At 38.5% G+C, this 18,531-nt stretch overlaps 2 protein-coding genes across 2 annotated transcripts in view; one reads left to right on the top strand and one right to left on the bottom strand.

Annotated features, from left to right (window-relative positions):
• The window catches only part of LOC116725745 (TOX high mobility group box family member 2-like), a 103,394-nt gene extending 98,590 nt beyond the window's left edge, over window positions 1-4,804 (top strand). The window contains 4 exon segments of the mRNA XM_032572093.1: window positions 1,020-1,274; window positions 1,276-1,407; window positions 1,802-1,941; window positions 3,632-4,804. Of these exon segments, the coding sequence (XP_032427984.1) occupies window positions 1,020-1,274; window positions 1,276-1,407; window positions 1,802-1,941; window positions 3,632-3,674 (570 nt within the window). The 3' untranslated portion in view covers window positions 3,675-4,804.
• Window positions 4,805-7,786: 2,982 nt separating this feature from the next.
• Window positions 7,787-17,958, bottom strand: LOC116725741 (large neutral amino acids transporter small subunit 1-like). Its single transcript, XM_032572084.1, has 11 exons — window positions 17,474-17,958; window positions 16,609-17,142; window positions 16,362-16,487; window positions 13,690-13,795; window positions 13,562-13,606; window positions 13,155-13,278; window positions 12,931-13,034; window positions 12,734-12,830; window positions 11,645-11,794; window positions 10,700-10,874; window positions 7,787-10,455 (listed from the first exon to the last, which is right to left on the bottom strand). Exons 1-11 carry the CDS (start codon window positions 17,547-17,549, stop codon window positions 10,379-10,381), a joined length of 1,614 nt encoding a protein of 537 aa, XP_032427975.1. The 5' UTR covers window positions 17,550-17,958; the 3' UTR covers window positions 7,787-10,378.
• Between the last annotated feature and the right edge of the window lie 573 nt (window positions 17,959-18,531).

Raw genomic sequence — 18,531 nt, 5'->3', positions numbered from 1 at the left:
CTCAGGAATTACAATCTTTAAAACTTAAATAATGTGATGAAATAAACTGTGGCACATGAGACAATGCTTATGACTGGTGATAATTTCTTTATAAGGGTCAATGGACAAAGTTTTGGTTGTGTGGACGCAAATGGCATAAGATTTGACAAGCTTTGTATATTTAGGGGTTATTTTTTATTCTTTTTGCTAGTATGTGTTCAAATCCCTTAAAATTTCTTTGGGTGAAGGTATTTTTTTATCTACTGGGAAGCTACTGATTTATTTATTCTGAATGGGGGAAACAAATTGTGTGTTTTTTTCTAACAAAAGACAAAAATTTAACCTCTAAAACAGGCATTTAACAGGCAGAAATTTTCTTATATCAGAAAATTGTTGAATATCTGTTATGTTTATTGAGAATTGAAAGTAATAGTAATCTTTCTACTATAAAATTGCAAAAAAAAAAAAAAAAAGCTTATGGCATAAACTGTACGACAATCTTTAAAAATGTACTTTTTGTCTCCAAGGGAGACAGATAGAACAGAAACTGAAAGGACCCCCCAAGTGTTACACAATGTTATGAATATAATGATTCAGTAAAGAGAATCACATTTTATTGTTCAGTTGCAGAAGGCACTGTTGCCAGAACACTATACAATGTATATTTACCTTGTTTTAATCAAATACTGCATATACTTTAAAAATTGTGTTCAGTCAATAGTCTGAAACTATAACTGATATTAGTTATAGTTTCTTTGTATGTCCTCACTGAAAAGCTCAGAATGGTTTCCAAATGGCTACCACCATTTCCAAATTCAACATGTTTCATTGCTGAGAAAAGCTTGAAGCTTAGAAGCATGAAGCAGAGCAAGCTTCATGTTTTTTTTTTTGTTTGTTTGTTTGTTTTTGAGCATCTCCACAAATACATGTTTTTAGTTTAAAGCTGAGTTTTCCACCTGATAATGGCTTTTCATTTGTCTCTGTCATCGCCTCCACTTTTCAGCACCTAAAATAATGTGTATTTATTTTTTATTCCACAGACATACAATGATCCTGAACCAAAAAGTGCCCAGCAGACCAGCCAACCCTCTCACTTACTGCCCCCCAAACAGCCCCTGTACAGCGTGCCCCCTCAGTCTTCTTCACCCTACCTGGGCCCCCCAGGCTCCTTCCCGCTCTCCGAGCTCCAGAGCTACGGTGGGCCGCCGCGCCACGCCCTGGGCCCGACCCTCAGCCAGTCCCAAATGCTCCCGCCCAGCATGAGTGCCTCTCCCCCAGCACCCTTCCAGATCAGTCCCCCCTCTGCACCCGCACGCCCAGCTCTCCTTGCATCTGAATCAGCCAATCCGCATGCAGCAGTCGCAGCCAATCATCTCACACCAAATGGGGCTCCAGGCGCCTCTGCATTCCCCTCCGCTCAGCCAACAGGTTGGTGCAGTCATCAATAAAATTTTGTCCCATTTATTGAATTTGTGTAATTATGTAGAGATTTTTGCTAATTACTGTTACACAAACATGTTTATCATGCCAAAAATGGGAATATGCCTCGACTTTGATTTTCTTAATAATTTAGGTCAAACTAACTAATTATGCAACGGTCTCAGTCAATAAAATCTCCAGTCCAGGAGCAGATTGTGAGAACTATTTTAACCAAGCAATAAGAGCAAATGGAGGGCGGAAAATGGACATTTTCCTCTCAGCAGCAGCTGACATAGACCACTGACATCGTTTGGCCTCATAACAGATCATGGCTCAGCACACCCTGATGGCTGGCCATTGCAAACGCTTGGCTGCTATAACCTTTCCTCCTCCTCCTCTGCAGGGATTCTCCCATCTTCAGGCTGATTACCAGAACAGCGTCGGGGGCTCGCAGTCCCCAGGGGCACCCAATCCAGTGCATGGGCAGAACCCCGACTGGGATGGCGAGTACTGCAACAGGGAATGTGGACCCAACCACTGCGGGTAAGCTCATAACACCAGTTAACACATAGCTCCATATTTTTGGTTTTTTTTTTTTTTCCAAGATAAAATGCTCTGACTGCTGCACTTCATGACGTCTGGCTGTTGAGAATACTAAGCAGCTCTGTGAGAGCTCCTCATTTTCCAAGTGATCTACATTAAACCATTTCGCTTCACACTCTGACACTCAGACAGTGTTAATCATAAAAAGCAATTTACCTGCTAAAGAAAAGCATCTTCTTGAAATTGAAATGAGCAACGCAGCACAAGAACAATGCTATTACCGAGCTTGGAAAAAGTGCCGACATCCAATTATGTGTCGCTCCACATACATTTCTTTATTGAATAAAGTGAATATTTTTCAGACTGTCACCAAGTAAAAATTTTGTGTCACGTTTAAAAATATTGTGTTGCTACTTTGGACTTTGGAGAGGACATGCAGGTGCAGACAAATTTGTTGCCATTTCTGGTAAAGATGTGTCCAGAAAAATAATATATAAAAAAAAATAAATAAATCTCCAAACTCATTGTTGAAAGACTGCAGCAAAGAATGACATATTGCTGCTGTGCTCTACTGGATTTCTATTTTAAGTCTTTTGTTATATTAAACAATTTATGATGTTAGGTAATCTAAGTTCTCCAAGGTCGATGGAAGAGAAAAAAGCTGTGTTTTTGCACACATTCAACCTTTTGTTTTATGCCGGATCCACCAGGAACGTTAGTCTCATCTGAACACAGTGCCTGGTTCCAGTTCAACTTAGCAAAGTTTTCTTTGGTGATGATATGGGAAAAAAAAAATAAACTCTTTTTTCTGCAATTACTCCTATTCATCCATTTAGATTTTAAATGGGGTCTAATTTTTACTGGGGACTGCAAGATCCACTCCTTGCTGCAGTTGTTTAAAAGTGAGTTTGGAGATCTTACCTCCTTTGCAATCCTGCTTGTTATTCATGGTGGCAAGATAAAGAGGGATTTTCATCCAGCATAGTGAAAAGAGCCTAAAATAGACAGCTGTGTCAGATTATTATGAGTTTCTAATTAACTTTAAAAAGGTAAATATACATTTTAAACAAACATAATAGTTACTTTTATTTTACAGGAATTGTTAGATGTTCCATCAAGTATGCCATGTTTGACTTAGTTAAAAAACAATAATTTCTTAAGGTATTTGGGTTTGTACTCATCTTTATAAAAGGATGCAAACAAATTTGTTTACATCCATGCTGTCTGCTTTATTTAGAGCCAATTCATCTGGAACCGAAACAGGTTGGGTTAAATCCTGATTGAGGCTCTTTGAAGAGGACTGAGTTTTTTGCTTTAAACCTTCTCTTCAAGTGTCAGATCTCTGTAGTTTGGGACTTTCAAAAGGTTCTAAATTACTTCTAGTTTGTCAGTAAAGATACCTGGAGAATAGACTCCAGATCTGACATTTCAAATACCAACTGATCTGCAAATTTTGAATCCAGGCCTTTTGATGTCTGTTGTCTGTCGTCAGCTTTCATGTTTGTTTGGGAGCCGCTCCCCAGGCCTTCATTGGAAAGAAAACAGGCCTTCATTGAAATGAGGGAAAAAAAAAAAGAAAAAGATTTCCCTGGTGAAATGTTATGTAAAATAAACAGTTATGTTTTGCTAACAGACCTCTGTTCAGATATATTTTGTCACACATTTATACAGCTCTTGTTTTCTCCATCAGCAGTGGCATGGGAGCCCGGGACAAGCCTCTCTACCTCACTTGAAGTTATATGACCTCCACATGTCAGACTCCAGAGAGCTTTCTAACATAACAACAGCATCATTGATGTATCTGCTTTTTATTCATTTTGTTTTTCTTTCTTCTTCTTCTTCTCTTTCTTCTTCTTCTGATGGATTTTGAAAATCCCAAAGACTGCTACAGTACCACCTTTTTGCCAAGCACTTAATCGGCCACAAGCCCAAGGCACTTTCTTTGCTTTCTTTCTTTCTTTTTTTCCCCCTCCTGGTCTGTGAACATTGTTTTTGGAGGTGGCAGTGAGCTTTAAGCTCATGCCGGCATACTGGAAATGAGGGCCAAAAATGTCCTCTCATCTTGTTTGGATTTTTTTTTTTTTAATCGCTTTCCTTTTCACTCACTTCCTCTGTCTTTGCCATGAACTATCCTTGGTAGGAAGATGAAATGCTTAAAGCATACTCAAAGGTAGAAAATGTAATACAGGAAAATAGAATATAGTTGCTTCATGAGGGGTGGACGTACTTCAGGACTTTCTGAAACATCCCCGGCTGAAGGGAAAGCAACATTTTAATGAAGGTGTCGTTGAGAATACATAAGCCGTTTGTAAATCATTGCTCCGCTTACTAAAGGACTTTATTTCCTTTATCACAGAGTGATTGTAAATATCACCAAAATGGAACCCTCTCGTGTGTGTATTAAGCTGGAGTCCCTCTGCCTTTTCGGTTTTTTTCTTTCTTTTTTTTAGAAAAAAAACCTCTCTTTTGTTTGGTTATGTGATTTTTCTGTGCAGCCGGATTCAGTGAGGGGCCACACACATTAAAGCTGTGTTTATGTCTCTCCAAAAAAAGTAAAAGCAGGAAATGCGAAGGCTGAAAACTGTTTGGTGTCCTTGTCGGCCGAGCGAAACTCCTTTGGAGGACATCACTGCTTGCACGGCCTCAGGACGTTACAGGGGTTAACGATTAAACCAATCCCCTCTTAGCTCCTCCTACTCTTGTCAATAAGGACCGCCTCCTTTGCCTATAGCCCCGCCTTCCATCCTTTTAGTCTCACATCACTTGTACAGGTGAAGAAAAAAAAAATATGTTGCTAAATGTGAAATGTTACTAAAGAAAAAAAAAACATACAGTGGGTTTTCAAGTTTTTGACTAGTTTCCTTAGGTGTTATAGAATTGTGTTAAACTTTTCCATCTTTCTCTTTTCTTTGTTTTTGTTTTTTTTTGTGTGCGTGTGGAAAACGTTTTCAAGATATCTCATTTTAATTTTCACTGTAGCAGGATTTGCTTTTCAGGTCATTGGGGGTAGATATTTTAATTTTGTGTACAAACCTGCCAAACGTATTTCTTTAATTTGTAAAGCCAGTGACGAAAGAGCCCCATTTTGTTCTGTCAGGATACCATAATGTTTTATAATTTGGTCATTTTATTTAATTTTTTGCAGGTTTTACATGTATTTATGGACAATATGAAGTAACATTTTGGCTTATTTTGCATCAGGGTGCATTATTATTATTATTATTATTATTAATATTATTATTATTATTGAACCAACAACTTTATTTTTAGAATAATAAATATTTTCTGAATTTGTCGTTGGTACACTTCTCACATACATGTACCAACATTAGCTTCATTTTTGTGTCACAAATACTTATTTTTTTTTTTGTTTTCCTTTGTCTGTAATAAAATGTTTAAAGTGGAAAAGTGGATTTTCATGTCTCCTCTTATTTTCATAATCTCGCATTATTGCATCTTAAAAATTCATTTGTTCTTATGGCAAGCAGTCGGAGATCTGCAGTCGCCTGTGAACATCGTTTTGCCCCTGACGCCCCTCCTCCCCCAAGTGCTCCTCTCCATGCGTGTACCCGAGGTTAATTAGGAGGATTATCTTTGATGTTGCAGAAGTTACTGTAGCTGCTGTCACGTGGCTCATTAGCTGCAGTTTTTAGGCTTTACTTAATGCACTTTGACCTTTTTAATGTCTTGTTTATCTTTTTCCTCTTTAATTCTGGATAGATTGATATTTTTTTTTACTCTACATCAAGGTAGATCAATACAGTTCCAACAAATCATATACATTCTACCAGCTGACCATGTTTATTTTTTTCTTCTTCTTCTTCTTCTTCTAAAGGTGTGATGATGAAACTCTGGGTTACTGATGCAGTACACAGCCTTACAGAGAACTACTTTGGTAGAAAAAAAAAAGCAGCTGCCTTTTAGTTTTGAATTTCACAGTTGGATTAAAGGTAGAATAGAAATGGAATCTATCATTCCTACCCCCCTCAAAACATGCACCACCTTGCTTACGCTGAGGATGATGAGGATGATGATGATGATGCAGTGCCCCCCAGAGGTGATTTATAGACAGTTTCATAAAGGGAGTTTTGCATGGCAGAAAGTAAAATTAGAATGATAAATTTGTATGTATTTTATTTGAATGCTGGTCGAATTGCAAACCAGCCTTTAATGGCTTTCTTTTAACAATGACGTTCTTTCTTCTCCGTCGTTCATAATGGCCAAATTTGTAGAATGCAAAGCAGATAAATATCCTTTCGTCACAGTCTCCTACCAGAGCTGTCAATATTTGCTTTGCTAATTATTTAGATTTCTGACCATTTCTTGGTAGGTCTGCACTTGCAATTCAAAATATTGTGCATTTTAATTGTCTTCATATCAACATTTGTGTTATAGGGTATCACTTTATGTTAAGGAATGCAAATTGACCGTTGAACTTACTGCCAATGAATATACATTTTAGTGGAATATTAACTTTTAATCAGTCGTTATCGGGTACTTTCTAATAACCTACTACTGCTGACCCAGTTGAGTTTTTATCAAAGTAGTCCACTAATAACAGTTTGGATCATATATCATATATAATCATATATTTGGCCTGTTGGGATGGATTTTATATGCCCTTTATGACCTTAATGAATGTGTATTTCTATTGGATGTAACCCAATCTGTTTTACACTGTTGTGGAACAAAAAGTTATTTTGCTGTGTGACCCGATATCCCGATGTTATATTGAACTGAATTATGTAAAAACTATTTAAATGTGTAGCAATGAGTGAGAAGACAGGGGCACTGTGTAGCCTGTCCATATTAATTTGACTCTATCGCCATCTGCTGGTAAAGGTAAATGATTACAACAAGTACAGTATGACCTTCGTTTTCTTCCCCAAAACTAATATACTGGACTAATTTCAGTGTTTTAACAATGTCCGAAAAGCAAAAATGCATTTATTTATTTATTTATTTATTTTTTTACATAAAAAAGTTTGAGCATTTTTTTATGTTAATTTGTTAAGCATTACTTTGCATTGTTATGAACAATGCAAAGTAATGCATTGAATTACTAGTAATGCAAACTACATTGCATGTTAACAATACTAACTATTAGTGTCTTAAACAGATAGGAAGCTTTTTATAACAAAGCGAAATCTGAAAAAGTTTATGCTACGGCATCCTAATCTGAGTAATCCTAACTTCAACTACTTTCTTTTGCAAAGAAAAGTATTTCCCAATATGATTAAATAGTAACTTTTAACCACACTGTGTATTTTATAAAAGTGTTACAAATAATATATAAAATGTTACTTTCCTTAGCTTTTCTACTCAAAATATATAATCCCAGTCAAACAATATTAGTTTGTTTTTTTCCGTTTTTGCCTATCCAATCTCCCATCACTAATATTGTGTCCAACAGCTCTGATACTGTTTCCATCTGCAGCTTCAGAGGCTTTCATTTCCCCCTCAGACAGATATGAACTCCCCAGACGGCCCAGGTTTCAATGGTTTCATTGTCAGAAAGCCAACAGGCACAACAAGACAAACAAAACAAGATGGGCTTTTCATCGAGATCACTACCCAACCACTTGATGGCTCGGCAGATAACAACACTGAACTGCATTTTGAGAAAATTGCTCCGTGATATCCTCATTTGGATCAAAGCTGTCTCTTGTGTTCGGAGGTAGCCTGCTCTGTCTGAAACGGCAGACTGCAGTGAGTCCGCAGCCGGCCTTTTGTTCACTGATGCTAATATGTCTGAGTATGCAGAACAGTGACTTAAATATTTTTAACATCCTGGAAGAAAAACTGTTAAGTGTTCATCGTTTTGTTATAGAACACAAGCAATTCAAACATTGAAGAAAATACTTTTATTGTTACATGTACCTGCCATGGTCACTGAGATACAACAGATATAATAGGTACTCTCACTTATAAGATTAAAAATACACGTTTTCTATATTTTACCTGGCAAGTGTGATTACATAATGTAGTAATGTTTTATACATATACAGTATTTTGTGCACAAATATTTGATGAGGTTTACAGAACGCATCCATCCTCATTTGAGGTCAATCAATAAAGAGGGAATCCATATTTAACCTTTGTGCTATTTATTGGTGTGCTCATAGCTGTTATGGATGTGGCAATATAATGAGTGTGAAATATTTTTATGCGCCATATTATGCACTATAATAGTTATATTAAGTGTCTTGGTTGATTTTATTAAAAATGAACAATTTGAATTACTATTACAACAAAAAAAGAGGAGTAGAGAATAAAGGAAATTCTCTGTTATTTTGAGAAATTCTAAGACTTACTGGAATAAAAATGCTGGTAAAATGGCACACACTTTCCTATTTCGTTCCTCCAGCCGTCATGTATGGAATGAATTATCAGAATTCAGAGTAAGCTTTAGAAAACTTTTTCTATGCAGGAAAAATCTAGATCCTCTATAAGCCACAGCCCACAGGACTCAGTTTTTCCTGCTTCGGTGAATGCTCTCTTTGGGTTTTTGTGGGGGCTGTGTCTCTGGCTTCATTAAACATTCAGTTTGGTCTGAGAGTGTCAAAAAAAAAAAAAAAAAAGAAATATCAGCATTGACAAGGCTGGCACAAATGACAAAAACATCCAATGCGAACACTAACACAACCACTACAGAGATATCTGGTCCATTATTTCTGCTACTAGTGCTTTACAACAACAGAAGCTGGTTTCTGTCATCTTTTCATGATTATGTTGGAGGCATAGAAATCATAAAAAAAATCATTAAAAGACAGACTACCCTGATAGAACCACTAATAATTTATTTACACGATAAATTGCAAATCTTATTTTGTGTGTCTAGAAACTGTGGTTTAAAATAAGTTACTGAGTCATTGTATGAATGATTGCAAAATGCCGTTTCAATCAAAAGTTGCTTAACATAAATGTTAATATGGGTGAAATGCTGTACTGCTAGTAGTCCTCTTTAAATAGTGACATCATACAGTGGCTCTGAAAACTGCAAACGGCCCTGCTAAAATTCCAATTTTTTGACCCAAAAAAATGATGCTATAATAAGTCCTTTTGAATAATTTTCTTTTTGTATTTAATGTAAAATATTCTGCACTTGTCCAAGTGTTAACAACCCCAAACTAAGACTTTGTTGAAGAACCTTTAGACTCAACTTTCAGTCTTCTTGAGTTAACACCTTTTATCAACTCTAGTGAATCTATAATTAAGTACAGTTGCCCCATTTTGTTTGCTTTTAGTGACATTTTGCTCATTTCATCCTTTAGCTTCAGCTTTAATTTGTAAAGTGGTGGCAAAGAATCGGCTCACTTATCTCAATGCCCCTGTTTAACCTGCCGACATGTTGGTGTTTGTGAGAAGACAAAGAAAATCTAAGAGATTTGTTTGTTTTCCAGTTGAATTGTACAGAATAAATATCACATTAAAGGCACAAAAATGTTGAAGCTGCTGTATTAAGATCTCATTGCCCAAAATAATGGACATTTTATAGGGGCGTGTTGTAAACCTGCACAATATATTGAGTCCCGGTTGTTATCGTAGTATCAACATGTGCAATTTTGCAATTTCAAAATGTTGTTTTGATGCAATGATGGGTGGTCCAAGTGAGGAGGATCAAAACACTGCTCACCAATAACCTATCTGGACATTTTGACAGAATGTTGCTGTCTTTTACCCACACGTCTTTTGTTGATGCTCAGAGAGAGTGGGAAACATGGCGATATTGGAAAAGAAAGAAAATAGGGGTAATCTAGCAATTGCATTTGATATTATCAATGCAATAGTCATCTATAATATTGAAAAGCTGTGTTTTCCTATTATTGCGCAGCCCTTGTAGACCTTTGAGAGCCACTGTATGCTAGCAGCATGTTAGCTACAGAAATACAACCGTACCTACCGCTGAACCCTCAGTTTTACCTCACACATCTTCACTTTCTGAAGAAGTGTAAACTACTCAATACTAGGTAAAGTTTTATCATTAATGACAGACAAAGTTAAAACAACCAAACCCGTCTTCTATTTTTCTTTTCTTTGCTCGCCGGTGGACAGTAAACCTGCAAGACAGTAGATTTACAGCATTTTCTTATACTGTGTTTGCAGTATAATCATATATCCACTGCAGCTATTCACATTTCTAGAAGAAAGCATGTTCCAGCACTAAACGTCACAAGACTGTCAAAACCTTTCAGAGTAAAAGCTGCAGGAACAAATCTGAAATCCTGCTTAAAACGTGACCAGCAGACATTTTGAACTGCCTGAAGGAGTCGCAAAATATGCTTTTATATTTTGTACACAAGGGCACTCCACAAGGCCTCTTGTAAATGTGTAGTTTTTGTTTTCGCTTTAGCTTTAGCTTGTAAAATAAATTTGAAAAAGAATGTGCTCAAAATGAATGTAAACATTTGAAGACCGTTGCTCAGTTTGCCAGACATTACTCAGCCTGTTCGTGTTTCTCCTTCTCTTCAGGAACTGACATGAAGATCTTCTGACAGAACATTGTGAAGATTTCTGTGACAAAAAACAATGCGTCGTATTACATATTTTGCTTAGGCACAATGAATATTCTGAAAATTAAGGAAACATTGCCTCACACCATTGCTTCACATTGTGCAAAACAATAAACCAGAACAGCAGGGTACAGGTATACTCTGCCGTGAATTTCGTAACAAACCGCAGGAGAGACCTCTTCAGCCTGGTCTGGACAAAAACAAAGGCATCATTTTAAAATAAACAAACCCAGAACTTCACCTACCCAGCATCTTCTTGACCATATGGGGTTTCTTCCACTTGTAGCCAAGCAGATACGCAGGAATGCCTGTGAGAATGATGCTGCTGCCCACCAGGCTCTCAAAAGGCGCCGCCCAGAAAGACACGACGATCATGAAAACGCAGCCCAAAACAAACGTCACCGGGATGAAAAGACACACCTGGAAATAAAATGAATGAAAAAGCTGTTAATTGTACAAATACGAGAAGGTATCAGGTAGAAGGTTGATGTCGCCTGATTTACAAACTTAATACATAACAGATTTGGCTGAAACCAATGATGGAAAGACAACTTTACACCTTCACCCTTTTAGTTCTGTTATTTCTTCCTAATACCAGACCTTAAGATTTATAAATAATAATTTCCATAATCAACTAATGTGATATTAAATAATATAATATTGATTGTTGTATGGTATTTTAGGAAAGGATTAACTGAGATGTCAAGAACCGAGGCAATTAAATCTTGTTTTCTGAAAGGCGTTCTGAACCGAAACACAACAGAAACTTAAAGTCTTGTTTCGTAATTAGCTTAGAAATAAAGCTGGGATCCCTGTTTATTTCCTGTGTGTAGTTTCTTTGTAAAACAAATGGGCTGAGATCACTCTGCCTCAAACGAAAGATGAAAGGCGACTGTCAAGGTTATACTCCCACGGTAAGAGGGCAACAAAGAACGGTGCATTCATTCAGTTGCCACTCCCTCCTATCGTGGAAACACAGTGTGGCTCCACTTCCGACTCATAACAGGAGCAGTGATACAATGGTGCTTTCACCGAAAATAAAATAACAATAGTCCAGTCCCTGTTTAACCTGCCGACATGTTGATGTTTTTGAGAAGACAAAGAATCTGGTTGAGAGTCAAGAGGTCTTTTACTTGGATTTAACCCCCTAAAAAGGTGACCAGTTTAAATCAACGTTGTTCAGACTGTACCTTAATAGGCCTTCTCAGATCTGGCTTGGTGATGCGCAGCCACACCAGACCGGCGATTGCCATGCCGACGCACAGCCAGGTGAAGAAGCTGAAGAGATTAATGACTGAGAAGATGTCCTGGGAGATGGCGTACATCATGGACAGGAGGCACTGTTGCAAAGCACAAAAATCACAGCACCAAGTTGTTCTCTCTGACATGAATATAAACCTAGCACAAAAAGTAAAGAAATACGTGTTTGGCAGAGTTTGTTGTCGTTGTAACAATGCTGTTTGGCAATAAATCCCAGCTGAGCTTACCACACATTTTCTTTTATTTCAAACATCCACTTATCTAAACTTTGACTTTTTCTGGGATTTGCTCAAATTGAAGTGTGGTACAGGGTATTTTATTGCTATTTAGGTACAAACTAATATTTCAAATAATAAAGGAAGATTTTTAAAGTAGAGAATGTGAAGACAGGAACCTTTAAAAATAGCATTTACATCAACCAGGCCCTGTTTCAGAACCACAGGTTCCATTTTCCAGTATCCACAAAAATGTAACTTTGTTTTATCTTTGAATGATCCCGCATTTAATAGATCAAAAAGCAAAATAACTTTTTGATAATCAAGGTGTGAAGCCCACATCAAAGCATGCGATTTAATACAATTTAACATAAATACAAACAATTTATCAAGAATTTTTGGAATAATGCTCTTTTAAGAAAGATGTTTTTAAAAAGTCTGAAGTTTTCATTACAGAAAAAAATAAAATAATATCCCATTCCATACTTTTGCAGACTTCTAATGAATGAAGAGACCCTTAAAATCTCATACCAGTAGAAAGCCTGTTAATTTCTCCTTAAATGATGCCTCGTGGTTCAGGGCTGGGTCTGTGGGTTGCACCCATGAAAAACTTGCCAAACCCTCTCCGCCATGCCAAACTGTTTTTGCTGGAGGTAGTGTGATGTTGTGGGTGCCAAATAGTATATACACTTAAGCATGAGTATGTAGTTGACGTAAGTAGTGTTTAAGTTGCTGAACAAATCTGGAATAAAAAAAATAACATTAACAAAGGATGAAAAAGAGTTGGAACCAGTTCAGCCTTACTGTAAAGATTAGTGATGGCACAGGTGTAAACAAGTCTGTATGAACCAGTCCCAGAGCAGCAGGGAGTTGACCTTCTCTGGCTCCAGCGTAGAACAGCCTAATTGGGAAAGAGGCAGTTATTTTCCACTGAAGCAGATAACATTTCCACCCCCAGGTCTAAGGAACAAAAAAGCATGTCAATGTTGTGGTTTAGTCACCGTGCCGATGTAAATAGAGATCCATTGACAGCTCCGAAGCAGGAGAGTCCCACAAAGACAGGAATCAACCAGGCCATCACACCAAGGTGGTACTCTCCAAATTTCTGCATCAGTCCATGAGGACAAAGATACATACAGAGGTGAAAATGTTGTTGCTTAAAAAGTAGATTGTGTGAAAACTAAAGACATGCATGTTGTCATGAACTGAAGGAAATCATGCTTACCACAGCAACCGCCTCAGACTCAACCATGACTTGAGGAGAGATGGTGGTGAAGTAAGCCAGGTTGGTCAGAACGTACACCACTGTGACTATAGGCATCGATATGATAATAGCTAAGGGCAGATTTCTGTGGGGAGAGACCAATAATCATTAAACAACAATACAGCAAAACCAGAATTTTTATAACAGGAAAGAATTCTTCACTTCATACAGTAAATATGGTGTTCAATTTCATGCGATCCAATATTTTTATTTCCGCTCAGCTTTCGTGTTTCATTGTACTCTATCTCCATGCAGTCATCTGATGGTAGACAAGCTTATTCATAGATGAGGGCAGTCATGCCATTGCTGTAATATTCACACAAGAGTCTGTAAAATACTGAAATCAACCTGCATCACTTTTAAGTCACCTCTCTGGATTGATCATCTCCTCAGTAACATAGTTCAGGTAGTTCCTGTGGGAAACAAAAATTTGGGTTACGGTGTTTTAATGAGCAAGTAAGAAATTAATGATAAACAGATATTACAGAAGTCTCACCAGCCACCAAAAGCAAAGAGGCCGCTGTACAACGCCAATACAATGTTGTCCACTCCCATTTTACTGCCTTCAAACGCCTTTTCTGGTGTCAAATACGGCACATCACCTGTGTGCACACAGAAAAGTTATATAAGGAACGACTAAAACAGAAAACTCTGTGTTGTTTATTGACCAATATGGAGCTAGAAATCAGTAATAATGGCTTGGGCTCCCCTTGTGGTGGCAGAGGGAAAAAGCAACTTAAAGGAAACAGCAGCAAATACATATCTCAAAAGGGTATATGATGACAAAATTTAAAAAAAAAAATTAACATTGACACTTGTTTTTGGTTTGTACAACAATTAGCATTGCAGCACAGCTAGTCAGTAGGGTGAGGAAGAAATGCAGCTGTTTACATCTCTAACAAACAATTTCCTTAAAAGATGTGGGGTTGATTATTAGCTGATAACTGATTTTTGCCATGTGGCAACTATTTAGGCAAATATTTATGCAGTGTGTGTGGGGGGTGTGTGGGCGTGTGTGCGTGTGTGGGCGTGTGTGTGTGTGTGTTTACAAGCTTGCCTGAAGACAGGGCTTCATTACTAGTGATTATTTGACCATAAGTGCTTTTCCTTCTCATATACAGCTAACATGTCAAGGCTAGGAAAAAACGGAGGCAATTGCTGTTGCTGAGAAACACAAGTATGGGAGTTATTTTAAGATAGTATTAACAAATGAATCATACCTCAAGATATAGTTTGCTCACATCACTTCTGCAATATTGTGTCCTAACACATCTGGTTAGATATTCTCTTACACTCCTGACACTTTTTAATTTCTTCCACCAACACCAGCCTGTTGGAAGACTGCCTGTTGACATCCTGATATTTTCAGCCAGCATCTCCTTAGATGTGGGGAAAGCGAAGGTAACTTCGGTTCAGGTGACATTTAAATGCCAGCAGAATTACAAATATGATAAATAAACTTTAGTCTGTGAAGGAAAAACATACATTTATTGCATCAGTGTAGCACTATTAGAATGTGAGTTTGTATTCTCACTGGGCGTGAGCCCACACTACCTGGTGCTTTCAGATGTTAATAACTTTTTCTTAAGTGGGCCTTAAGCCCACATTATTTGCCCCTTCAGTCCCTCTGTCATGTACTCAACAGTGTAGGCTTTTCCACCTCATTACCATGGTAACTCACTGAGGGGGGCAGAGGGCAGAAGGGGAAACAATGGCACTGGGTGTGGCCTTCCCAAAGGAGGGAAAGAAGCAGATGTCACAATCTGTTCCCGCGTGTCCTTTTTTAAATTTTTTATTTATTTTTTTTTTTTGCTACATCATTTCTGAGTAATGTTTGTACAATGCATCATGGAGCTTACATGAAATAATGCTCAAAAGCCAGTGATTTTCTCTGTATAAAAAAATCCTAAAATATCTTCTAGTGTATCCTTTATCAATTAAACGCTGTAGAGATGAGAAAAATATGGCAATGATTTACAGCCATATGCGGCCTGGAGACCCGCACACAGATACACGCGCACATGGCTGCACAGCCAGACTCAATCAGCCTGCTGCAGACAGACGAGCCCTGTGCTCAGGCTCAGCAACTGTGCTAACAAACTGAAAGGACAGCAGCCTGCTTCATTGGGTTCATTAACATGCATCAACAGTTTGCTCATGATTAGAGACAAAAGAAAAATACCTCATACTGTACATGTAAATATCAGGGTCAAAATCTGAGGAATGAACGTAAAAAACCCCCCCCAAAAAAACTCAGAAATATATATTTATAATCTTCTTCTTAAAATAATACACTATTCCAGATACTATCAACATGTATGTACTGTGAAGCACATAATTATTCATACACCTGGAATATTTAGATTTTAAATACTTTAATTCAACCAAGAAGCTCGTTTCTGGTTAGAAATGAAACATCTTTCTAAAGGTAATAAATCCCAATAAAATACGGATTTTAATTATCATTAGAAGAGTATTGCTTGCAATCACAGCAATTAAATCCTTCTCATTATTACTGAGCATACTGTTCCATGTCTCCACATGTATTTGGATGATTTGACTTTGGTGAAGAGGTCCAAGTCTTTCCAGAGGCTCTCTGACTGGAACACTTCAAAACATGAATGTTACTTTCAGACAGAAGAAACACGTCGTTACAGATTAAAGAATTACTTCAAACCTTAATCGAATGATTGGCCTATTTAGATAAAAATATGTGGTTAACTGACTTTATTTTTTGTTAGTGATAGGCAACTCCAATGCAAAATAATAACTTGCTGAATTAAGATCCAGTAAGTGATTCACAATTATCCACTGATATTAACAAGCTTAATTTATAATCAAGGGATTCTTCTAGTCTGGATTGTGGTCTGGGTGAAAATAAGCTATTTGTCTCGAACCCTACAAGTTTTGTTGTTTGTGTAGCTGAAAGAAAGTGTCAATATCACATCCTTCTGTTAATTTTGATCGCAAAATTGGTCAAATTAAATTCCAGTTTACTTCCAGTTTACCCAGTTCCTTGAACTTGACTTCCCACGTTTTAAAATCAAAATTAAATTGTTGTATAGTGACATTAAACCGAAAGGCTTAGTGAAGAAGTGAGAGAGCGCTGAGGTGACAAATAACCATCTGAACCTCTTAAGAACAAAGCATGTGTTCAAGGGTGCTTACCTGTGGATATCTGGATGAAGCCAAAGAGGATGATGATGATGAGAGCTAGTAATTTGGATGCTGTGAACAAGTCCTGGACCTTGGTGGCTGCTCTCACACTGATGCAGTTCACAAACGTCAAGGAGGCTGCAACGTGCAGTGAAAGACACAACTATGACTAGGAATTCAGAATTAAATGTCTCCAAGTTACCCATAAGGAAGTAAAAATATGACTGAAAAATACATCTGAAAAGTTCACCCTACTCACTAAGACACACACAGGCGATGAGCTTGGCGGCACTGTCTGGCACAGGGCAGGTTGGGTACAGGGGTTTTAGAAGGTAGGTGGCAAACACCAGTGAGACCACATATTGGGACGATGGACGAATTATTAGCATCTCCACCCACAGTTTCAGAAAGGCTGCAAGTTCGCCATATACTTCAAGGATGTATGTGTAGTCTCCTCCAGACTTTGCGATGGTCGTACCCAGCTCGGCATAGCACAAGGCTCCCATGGTGGAAACAACTCCACAGGCAGCCCAGACGATCAAGGAGAGGCCAGCAGAACCAGTCTCTTTGACCACACCTGTTGGAGTCACAAAGATGCCCGAGCCGATGATGGTGCCTATGATCATCCCCACGCCATTGAAGAGGGTGATACTGCGTTTGAGCTTGATCTTTTCACCCTTGCCAGGCAGGCTGTTATTTGGGTCTGTGGCAGCAGGGGCAGAGACCATGGGGTCCGATGGGGATGCTGGGTGCTCCACAATAAGACCATCTTGATTGGGTTCTGCTTCAGTTGCTGGTGAAGTCAAGACAGCAGAGCAGAAGATCAGCGATGCGAAACACATTAAAACTTTAGATTCTCACAAGTGGAAAATGTAAATACTTTTCAAATCTGATCATTTTCAGAAGTTTCTCCTAATGTCACTCGGCCTACCATTTCTCTGTAGAGACACATGTGCCCCGGCCATTTTTGTCACCTGTTAGCATCGCCACTCCCGAAAAGCACAAGCTCTGCACAACAGTTACATTAACTCTGCCATTCTAGTCTTGCATCAGAGCCCATGATGGAATAATGCAGCTCTGCATCATGTGCCGTCTCCAGGAGAGTGAGTACAGATTGTACTTACTCTCCATCTTCTCCTGGCTCCTTGCTTTAGCAACACTCTCCCGGCTGCTTCTCGATTTCAGCTCCGGCTCAGCCATGTTCCCTCCTTTTCCGAATCCTCTTGTCTTGTCTTCTACCTCTTGTCCCTCTTTTCTATGCCTTACACGCACTCCTGTCCTCTCTGGATGTATCTTTCCCTCTCTCTCATGCACATACAGACAGACTCACAAATCTCTCTCTCTCTATCACCCAGCCTAATTTGTCCTCTCACACACTCACGCATCCGATTGTCCTCTCATTTACACTCAGTGCCACCGTCACTCAGTCTGGAATTTATCTGACCCTGATCCTCTCAGTCTCTCCCTCCCAGCATGCAGCAGGGAGGAGCTGGAACTTAGTGATGCTGCTGATGCTCGTGCCTACGCCCACTCTGAGTAAATCATGGGATAGCTCAGTAAGGGAAGTGGGTTACAAGAAGGGATCATTTGGAGAGTAGAGGCACGTGACTCTTTAAGCTTTTTGTTTGCTGCCCTAATCCTGTGGCAGAAGGTATGGTCTGTGTGTGTTAGCGTGTGCTCTGATGTCAGAGCTTATTAGGATGGAGGGTGTAGGGGTGGAGCTCCCTCTACTGGCGTCAGCGCGGTACAGTGTGGATCTTTGTGTTCTGAGAAAGGTGAAACCATGGAAAATGGACACCCAGGGGCCATTTTCAGAATTTAAATGCTGAGTAACAATAATGATCCACTTGTATTGTCAGCAGCAACTTAGGAAGCAGCAAAAGGGAAGAAAAGCGTTCACACCTGCAGTACATTCTCAGAGCAATTACAGAACTTGAGTCTTACCAACATGAACAGACACTTTCTGGATCTAAAACTATCAACATTTACTTAAACACACCAGGCATTTTCTAAAAGAAAAAAATGAAGCTGAAGGATCGACAGAAATGAAAGATTAAGAGGACTGGGACTTTTATATTTTAATGATTTATTATGACAAATAGACAGTATGAGGATTAAAACCACAAAACTTCAGTTACTCTACTGGATGCTATTGCCTGAGTTGCACATCATCTTTTCAACC

The sequence above is a fragment of the Xiphophorus hellerii genome, chromosome 1, assembly GCF_003331165.1.
Source record: "Xiphophorus hellerii strain 12219 chromosome 1, Xiphophorus_hellerii-4.1, whole genome shotgun sequence".
NCBI classification, from domain to species: Eukaryota; Metazoa; Chordata; class Actinopteri; order Cyprinodontiformes; family Poeciliidae; genus Xiphophorus; species Xiphophorus hellerii.
The sequence above is the reverse complement of the archived record's forward strand: the minus strand, read 5'-3'. Positions and strand labels throughout refer to the sequence as shown.

Coding starts and splice junctions, on each gene's coding strand:
- LOC116725741 (XM_032572084.1), bottom strand. CDS start 17,549: ATGGCTGAGCCGGAGCTGAAATCGAGAAGCAGCCGGGAGAGTGTTGCT. Junction 13,035..13,154: donor AGTCTGAGGCGGTTGCTGTG/GTAAGCATGATT, acceptor GGACTGATGCAG/AAATTTGGAGAGTACCACCT. Junction 10,875..11,644: donor ATCTGAGAAGGCCTATTAAG/GTACAGTCTGAA, acceptor TTTTATTTCCAG/GTGTGTCTTTTCATCCCGGT.